Genomic DNA, 9,232 nt, shown 5'->3' on the forward strand with positions numbered 1-9,232 from the left:
ACTGCCTTCCCTCAATTCCCCTCTTCCTCCCTCTCCCACTGAGCTTCCTCCTTCCCTCTTTCCTACTGCCCTCGCTCACTCCCACTCCCTCAAAACTCCTCCATGCCACACTGACTCCGATCGGCGGGCAGCTTTGAGAGCGGTTTAGAGACATTGTAAATGCTGGGATCTTTGATCAGAAAAGCCAAAGTTTTGGAGAAACAGCGGGTCAGGCGACATGTGTGTAAGAAAACGAAGAGACGACTTTTCGGATAGGAATCCTGAAGGGGACGAAACTCCGTCTGCTTCTGCCCACAGCAGGTCGGTAGTGCAAGCGAGGCGCTGCTCTTGCAACGTTGGAAGGGAGAACATGGACTGTTGACGTTTCGGGTCGGGACCCTTCTTCAGACCTTGAGCCGATCTCCAGTGGCCGCGCTGATGCTTCTGTGCGAGTCTCGGCCATGAAGGGGTTAACCCAGTGTGGGCGGGGGGTCAGGCTGGAGCTCGGCACATCCGTGCGCATTAGGCTGAGCTCCGCTTGACTCTTGGCTCAGAATCCGGCGCCAGTCAGTCACCCACCCACTCCTCCGTCCGATCCGCTCCCGACTCGCCGAAGATGACCTCCCGCCAACTCCCGGCCAAGACCGTCCTGTTCGAGAAGAAGGATGGGACCACCTACCGGATCCCCGCGCTGCTCCACCTGCCCGACTCGGGGACCCTCCTCGCCTTCGCCGAGGAAAGGAGCAGCGCCGCCGACGAGACCGCCAAGCTGCTGGTGGTGCGCAGGGGCGAGCTGTCCTGCATCCAGGTGAAGGTGAGCTCAGACCGGCAGGGAACTGGGGGGTGGTGGCAGGGAGGTCTTCCAGGCGACTGTAGGCTTCCCCTCTCTTCCCACCTCCTCCCTCCTCTTTCTCATTCTCCTTCTCTCCTCTCCCCTCTACCCCTCCTCCCTCTTTTCTCTCCCCCCACCTCTATCCCCCCACCTCTACCCTCCTCCCCTCTCCCTCTCCCCTCCCCTCTCCCTCCTCCCCTCTCCCCCTCCCTCTCCCCTCCCCTCAGTGCAAAGCGAATGTTAACATTCTGACGGTTGCGCTGGACAGGTTGGACATTGGAATGTTCCAAAGGTTGATACCTGATTCAACAGGTCATTTTTACTGTATCCATATAACCATATAACAATTACAGCACGGAAACAGGCCCGTTCGGCCCTACCAGTCCATGCCGACTACTTTCTCTGACCTAGTCTCATCTACCTGCTCTCAGACCATAACCCTACAATCCCCTCCCATCCATATACCTATCCAATTTACTCTTAAATAATAAAATCGATCCTGCCTCCACCACTTCCACCGGAAGCTCATTCCATACAGCCACCACCCTCTGAGTAAAGAAGTTACCCCTCATGTTACCCCTAAACTTTTGTCCCTTAATTCTGAAGTTATGTCCCCTTGTTGGAATCTTCCCCACTCTCAAAGGGAAAAGCCTACCCACGTCAACTCTGTCCGTCCCTCTTAAAATTTTAAAAACCTCTATCAAGTCCCCCCTCAACCTTCTACGCTCCAAAGAATAAAGACCCAACCTGTTCAACCTCTCTCTGTAGCTTAAGTGCTGAAACCCAGGCAACATTCTAGTAAATCTCCTCTGTACCCTCTCCATTTTGTCGACATCCTTTCTATAATTTGGCGACCAGAACTGCACACCATACTCCAGATTCGGCCTCACCAATGCCCTATACAATTTTAACATTACATCCCAACTACTATATTCGATGCTCTGATTTATAAAGACAAGCATACCAAACGCCTTCTTCACCACCCTATCCACATGAGATTCCACCTTCAGGGAACAATGCACAGTTATTCCCAGATCCCTCTGTTCCACTGCATTCCTCAATTCCCTACCATTTACCCTGTAGGTCCTATTTTGATTTGTCCTACCAAAATGCAGCACCTCACACTTATCAGCATTAAACCCCGTCTGCCATCTTTTAGCCCACCCTTCCAAAAGGCCCAAGTCTCTCTGTAGACTTTGAAAATCTACTTCATTATTAACTACACCACCTATCTTAGTATCATCTGCATACTTGCCACACCATCATCCAGATCATTAATGTAAATGACAAACAACAGTGGACCCAACACAGATCCTTGGGGTACTCCACTAGACACTGGCCTCCAACCTGACATACAGTTGTCAACCATTACCCTCTGGTATCTCCCATACAGCCATTGTTGAATCCATCTTGCAACCTCACTATCAATACCCAACGATTTAACTTCCCCTTCCAACTTGCGGGGCATCATGTCCTCCAATCCAACACAGTGCACTGGAAATGTTTATCACATGACGCGAGACCAAATAAAATGTTTGGCTATCGGTAAAATTTAACAACATCACTCAATAGTCTGGAAAATCTGTCCATTTGTGGTTATCAGTGTTGGCTGCACCAGCGTTGAGCACCAGCACTTCCAATATTGGAAGCAGCAGTGAGCAGAGATTCACCACACCAGGCCGAACCCTGGGATGAGAGCGTCCTTGGCATCACCGCCGCTGAAGAAGTTTGGAGTTTAGAAGAATGAGGGGAAGTTTTATTTTCACTTAAAATCCCGAGCATAACTGGGCAGTTCACGAGTGGGTGCCGAATCTTTAGCAAAACACAAAGTGCTGGAGAGACTCAACGGGTCAGGCATCGCCAATTGAGATGTTGAGGGTAGATATTGATTGTCTCTGCTGGCGGCACAACCACTCGTGTCAGGACGTCGATATATTGTTGGGGAGAGTACATTTCATTTAAACCTGAGGTGTGTAGAGGGCACTCAGGGGATGAATGTCTGGCCTGCAGGGTTATGGCGCGAGAGCACAGGATACATTGTTAGATACATTGTTTTTAGAAAGGTGGAGGAATTGAAGGTTGTGGGCAACTGGCTCCGAAGAGAAGACGAGTCCTGGGGCCAATAGGCCATGATTTTGTTGAATGGCGGGGCAGACCTGAAGGACCGAGTGGCCTTTCCAATGTTCAATTCGCGTTGCCTTGCCCCTTGCACCTTTTCCCAAGACGTGACGGGGGCGGAGGTGGGAATTCTGGCGGGGATTTGTAATCGGTAGTTTGCAACATTTGTTGGTGACACCAATCCATCCACCCGGGCTTAATGCCGTGCTCTGCCTGTATTTGTGTTGCAGTGGGAGCCGATGGAGGTGGTGGGGTCCGCTCAGCTGAAGGGACACCGCTCCATGAACCCGTGCCCCGTCTACGAAGGCTCCACCAAAACGATCTTCCTCTTCTTCATCGCCATCTGGGACAAGGTGTCGGAGCAGCAGCAGCTGAAGACCGGGGTCAACGCGACCCGCTTCTGCTGTGTGAGCAGTTCGGACCAGGGCCGTAGCTGGAGCGCCGCCCGCGACCTGACGGAGCCCACGCTGGACTGCTGCCTGCAGGACTGGGCCACCTTCGCCTTGGGCCCCGGCCACGGCATCCAGCTGAGGTGCGGGCGGCTCCTGTTGCCGGCCTACGCCTACTTCATCGACGGCTGGTGCATGTGCAAGTGCAAAACCAGCCCGCACTCCTTCGCCTTCTACAGCGACGACAAGGGGAAGAGCTGGCAGGCCGGGAAGCTGCTGAGCGTCCCCCCGACGGTGGAGTGCCAGCTGGTGTGGCTGGACCAGGGGCCGGGCCAGGCCCAGGGCACCGTCTACTGCAACGCCAGGACACCGAAATACTACCGGGCCCAGGCGCTGAGCCTGAACCGCGGCGCCGCCTTCCAGGAGGGCCAGCTCGTCTGCAAGTTGCCGGAGTCGCCGCCGAAGGGATGTCACGGCAGCGTGGTGGGGTTCCCCAGCCTTGGCCTTGTGCCCGGCCTGGCCCAGGGGTCTGGGACCAGCGAGGTACCCCCCACTGTCCCCGCCCCCACATGGGCGCTGTTTTGCCACCCCGCCTGCCCCGAGTCCCGCAAGGACCTCGGGCTCTACCTCAGCGTCTCCCCGCCGGACCCAGAAGCCTGGACCGAGCCCTGGGTCATCAACTACGGCCACAGCGCCTACTCGGACCTGGCCTACGTCGAGCCGGGCGCCTCTCCCGCCGCCTTCGCCTGTCTCTACGAATGCGGCAGGAAGACGCCCTACGACACCATCACCTTCAGTCTGGTGACGGTGAAGGAGGTGCTGGAGAACATCCCGCACCTGCCCGGCGGCGGCAGCAGCAAGGAGCTCAGCACAGCCGTCCGCACCGCTTGTTGCTGCGTTACCTGAGCCCGGTGCGGCCGTGGCCCCTGATTAGTGCTGGCGATTTAATGTAACCTGACAAATAAAGAGTACAAATTAAACCTGGCGCTGTGTGTGTGTGTTTGTGTGTGTGTGTGGGTGGGTGTTTGGGTGTGTGTGTATGTGTGTGTGTGTGTTTGTGTGTGTGTGTGTGTGTGGGTGTTTGGGTGTGTGTGTGGGTGGGTGTTTGGGCGTGTGTGGGTGGGTGGGGTGGGCAAGTGATTGAAGCTGAAGCCGTCCATAACCATGGAATCCCGGCGAACAGGCGATCCCTAAACTGCAGGGACCGCTCCGCGTGTTAGGCAACAGTTGTGGAGAGAGAAACAGTAAACGTTTCAGGTCAAAGACTCCTTACGAATTGGGAACTGGCTCGGGTGAAATATCTTCGATCTGAAACGTTAACTTCCCCCTTCACCGATGCTGAATGCTTCCAGCATTTTAGTCTCTATCAGGTTTGGAGCATTTATGGGTCTCATTAGCACCGGGCCACTGATAACGCCCTCGGCCACTGCTCTCGCCCACCTATCCCTGGAATAAAGGGATGTCGTGAGCCGTGCCACCGAAGCACTAACATTATTTATTTTTGTTTGATTCCTTATTTGCAGCATCTGCACTCTTCTCTTGAGTTTGGGTTAGATGTTTTGTGGAACGCGTTATGCAGAAATAATCTAAACATTCAACCTGCATTTGGAAGACCAAGAATCCAACACTGATGCTCCCCGAAGTGGGTGCAGTGCAGATGCAGGAGGGAGGGCGGATTACAACTGGATTTGTGATTGGGGACCGTGCCGCCACCCCAAGGGGAGCTATGCTTCCGGTAGTAGAGGAACCCCTGTGATCACAGCCCGCGGCCAATTTATAACATTGCAGATAAATTGTAGTTTTAGCAATCACAAGGCCGTCTAATAAATTGTTCCCCCTCAACTTTTACATTAATTTGCTTGAGCTTTTCCTTTCTAACCGCCCACATCTCTCGAACAATCCTGATTTAGTCCTTTCAGAGGTATTTCCCTATTCCTCATCTTGTCCCTTCCCCACCCTCTTTGCAACGTAAAGGCATCTTGTTTTCTCTCTATTCCGGTCTTTGACTGAAACATTGATTGTTCCTCTCCACGGATGCGGTCTAACCTACCAGGTCTTTGCAGAATTTTGTTTTGCGTTGATTTCCAACATGTGTCTTAGATTCTTGAAATGCAAATTCCGTTGGGATAAGCCCATGGAGAGAATGAGGAGAGACGCTTTCTTGGACGGGAAGTGCAGCTTTCGTGTTTTGCTCAATGAATCAAAACATTTCTCTTATCGCAGTATTTTCGTAACGTGGTATTTTAATTCCTATCAAAATCCCCATCTCTAATGCACGTTCCTCTGATGTCCTTGGTACGAGCACCTGTTGCTTGCAATCCGGCATTTCATACAAGAGGTGATTGGGCCTTTTTAAGAAGCACTGTAATCGGATATCTATAGTGGAAAATAAAAGAATGATTTATAAATCCCCCTGAATGGTCCAGTCAGAATCTGAGGGTGTTAGTGATTTGGGATTTTTTTTTTTCTCCATATTTTTAATTCCATAATCCTTCCATTGTGTAAAACCCCCGTCTACCCATGAAGGCTTAAACAAAGGATTATTCACAATTGGAAGAAAAAGTGATAAATTATCTAATTTTAATGTCTTTTTTAATTGTTTCCAAATTCGTGTAGCACTAAATATTATAGGGTTTTCCCTATAAATTTTTTTGTTTAATTTAGACGTAGCAAATAATATCGAACCAATATCAAAAGGTAAACAATCTTCCTTTTCCATTTTTAACCAGTCTGGTTGATGATCTATTCCTTCCAACCAGAAATTCATATTTTTAATATTAACTGCCCAGAAATAAAACAAAAAATTGGGTAAAGCCAGGCCTCCATTTATTTTTGATTTACACAAGTGTCTTTTGTTTATCCTATGATTCTTATAATCCCAGATAAAATCATTAACAATAGAGTCCAATTTTTAAAAAAAGTTTTTTGTCAGATATATCGGAATTGTCTGAAAAAGGTATAATATTTGCGGTAAAAAAATCATTTTTATGGCATTAATTTTGCCAACCATTGAGATAGGGAGTGTTTTCCAATATTGAATATTCTTATGTAGTTTGTTCAGTAATGGGGGGAAATTTGCTTTAAATAATGATGTATATATCTTAGTTACATAGATACCTAGATATTTAAATTTTTCATTTACTATTTTAAATGGAAATTGTTGTATTATCTGTTTATTATGTTCCCTTATTGGCATAATTTCGCTTTTATTCCAATTTATTCTGTATCCTGAAAATGAACCAAATTGGGTTATTAGCTTTAATAGGTTTGGAATACTAATTTCTGGTTTTGTGATGTAAATTAATACGTCATCTGCGTATAGAGAAATTTTATTCACTGTGTCCTTTGTGTTATATCCATGTATTTCCGGATGCCCCCTAACTCTTTCTGCCAGTGGCTCAATAGCAAGCGCAAATAATAATGGGGATAACGGGCATCCTTGTCTACAACCTCTAGATAGGCTAAATTTCGATGACAACCTTTGGTTTGTAAATATTCTGGCCGTGGGATTTGTATATAACAGTTTTATCCATGTACAGAATTTCTCCCCTAGCTGCATATTTTCCATCACCGAAAATAAATAAGACCATTCAACCTGATCAAATGCTTTTTCAGCATCAAGTGAGATTATTGCTAGATCTTCATTAATAATTCTCTTGGAATATATAATATTAAATAATCTTCTTAGATTATAGTATGAGTATCGTTTCTGAATGAAGCCTGTTTGGTCAGGGTGTATTAATTTATTCATCACTGTACTTAATCTATACGCTAGTATTTTAGTTAAAATTTTTTGATCTGTATTTAAAAGTGCAATTGCTCTGTATGATCCCGGATCTTCCGGATCTTTATCAGCTTTAGGAATGAGTGTTATTATAGATTCATTTAGAGTGTCTGGAAGTTTCTGTTGAGTATATATATACTCATACAGTCTATGTAAACGTGGGCTAAGCAAATCATAAAATTTTTTATAAAATTCGGAGCCTAAACCATCTGGTCCTACTGCTTTACCATTTTTTAAAGAACCAATAGACTCCTCAATATCCTTTGTCGTAATCTCCCTTTCTAATACTTCTCTATCGTTTGAATCTAAACCTTTTAAATTACATTTTTTTAAAAAGTCTGCTATTCCTTCTGATTGTGCTACGGTTTTAGTTGAATAAAGGCTCTGATAATATTGGAGAAATCTATCATTTATGTCCTTGGGCATTTTTAATAATTCTCCTGTCTCTGTTCTAATTTTATGAATTATTTTTTCCCCTTCCATTTTTCGTAACTGACGTGCTAATAGTTTTTGTGGTTTGTCTCCAAATTCAAAATGTAATTGTTTTGTTTTTTGATAGAGTTTTATTACTTGTTCTGAATACATTTTATTTAATTTATATTTCAATACCGCAATTTTATTATATTTTAGAGTAGATGGCATTCTCGCATTTTCTATATCTAGTTGTTTGATTTCACTTTCCAATGTTTGTTGCTTAATCCTGTTCTCTTTATTGTAAAAAGCTTGAGCAGAAATTAATGTACCTCGAACATACGCTTTAAACGTTTCCCACATAAGAGAAATAGGTGTGTCAGGGTTGTCATTTGCCTCAAAAAATATTTGAATCTGTTTAATAATATATTCCTGGCATGACTTTTCGTTCACAATTTGTGGGTTAAATCTCCAATATGCTTGTTTCTCGGACATTCCATTTAATTTAATCATGAATGTTAAAGGTGCATGATCTGAGATTATAATATTATGGTATTTTGAATTATAAGTGAGTGAGATAAGTTTAGCGTCGACCAAAAAATAATCTATTCTTGAATAGGTTTTATGTACAGGTGAATAAAATGAGTATTCTCGTCCAGTTGGGTTTTCCACTCTCCAAACATCTTTAATATTACTTGTGTCCATATATGCATTTAATAAGTCACTGGAATGTGATTTGGTTTTCCTTTGTCTTGTTGATCTGTCTAAATAGGAATCTAAAGTACAATTTAAATCTCCTCCAATTACTAAATTATGTTGTGCCATTTCCGGAATGCAGTTAAATATTTTCTTAAAGAACAGTGGACTATCAAAGTTTGGTCCATATACATTAACAAAAATCATTTTTTGTGCATTTAATTCTCCTATTACAATAATGTATCTGCCATCCTTATCGGTTATAGTTGATGTATGTTTGAATAAAGTACCTTTCCGAAATAATATTGCTACACCTCTTGATTTATGTGTAAAAGAAGAATGATATGTTTTATCTATCCATTTAGCTTTCAGCCTATGCTCAGCATCTTTTTTTAAATGTGTTTCTTGGATGAAAATCACGTCAGCTTTAATTGCTTTTAAATGTGCTAATACTTTACCTCTCTTAATTGGTTCATTAATACCTTTAACGTTCCAACTGCAAAACGTTATTCCTTCGTTCCCCGTATTCATTTTTAAATCTTGCATTTTTTTGTCTATGGGGGTCTATAATAGAGCCAATGGTTCAGTTCAACAGACCCGACCCCGCACCCGAACACTGAATAGATGAATTTTAAAACTCTTAAATGCCTCTCACATATATATCTCCTTTGCTCCAATTTATAACTCCGTTCAAACTGAAAATAATAATGATAGTTTGTAATAGAAAAAAAAAGAGAATAGATTAAGAAATTAGTATTGTGCACAAAGAAGGAAAAAACTACATCTAATGTTAGTGCAGTTAGTGCTAGCCATACTAGCATGGCTACCCATCTACCGACTTCCGTAGTTGATGTTTCGAACTTATCCAGCCCCTTTGTTTCTTGGAACTTGTGTTCCATAGCAATATTTTACCGGGGGTATATCTAGTTCCAATAGTCGGAAGAGTTATGATACAAATAATAAAACCCAGAGTTAAAGGAACAATAAAAGTAAAAATGATAATGAAAATTACTAGCAGGAAAG

At 44.7% G+C, this 9,232-nt stretch overlaps 1 protein-coding gene across 1 annotated transcript; it reads left to right on the forward strand.

Moving 5' to 3' along the window:
- Window positions 1-595: 595 nt before the first annotated feature.
- Window positions 596-4,224, forward strand: LOC144599195 (sialidase-4-like). The gene is made up of 2 exons (XM_078409942.1): window positions 596-793; window positions 3,160-4,224. The coding sequence occupies exons 1-2, from the start codon at window positions 596-598 to the stop codon at window positions 4,222-4,224; spliced, it is 1,263 nt and encodes a 420-aa protein (XP_078266068.1).
- The last annotated feature ends 5,008 nt before the right edge of the window (window positions 4,225-9,232 follow it).

Source organism: Rhinoraja longicauda, chromosome 13 (genome assembly GCF_053455715.1).
Source record: "Rhinoraja longicauda isolate Sanriku21f chromosome 13, sRhiLon1.1, whole genome shotgun sequence".
In the NCBI taxonomy this organism is placed as follows: domain Eukaryota; kingdom Metazoa; phylum Chordata; class Chondrichthyes; order Rajiformes; family Arhynchobatidae; genus Rhinoraja; species Rhinoraja longicauda.

Excerpts from the sequence above, each read along its gene's own strand:
- LOC144599195 (XM_078409942.1), top strand. The coding sequence starts at position 596 with ATGACCTCCCGCCAACTCCCGGCCAAGACCGTCCTGTTCGAGAAGAAG. Across the intron at positions 794-3,159 it reads TGTCCTGCATCCAGGTGAAG|TGGGAGCCGATGGAGGTGGT; the intron begins GTGAGCTCAGAC and ends TTTGTGTTGCAG.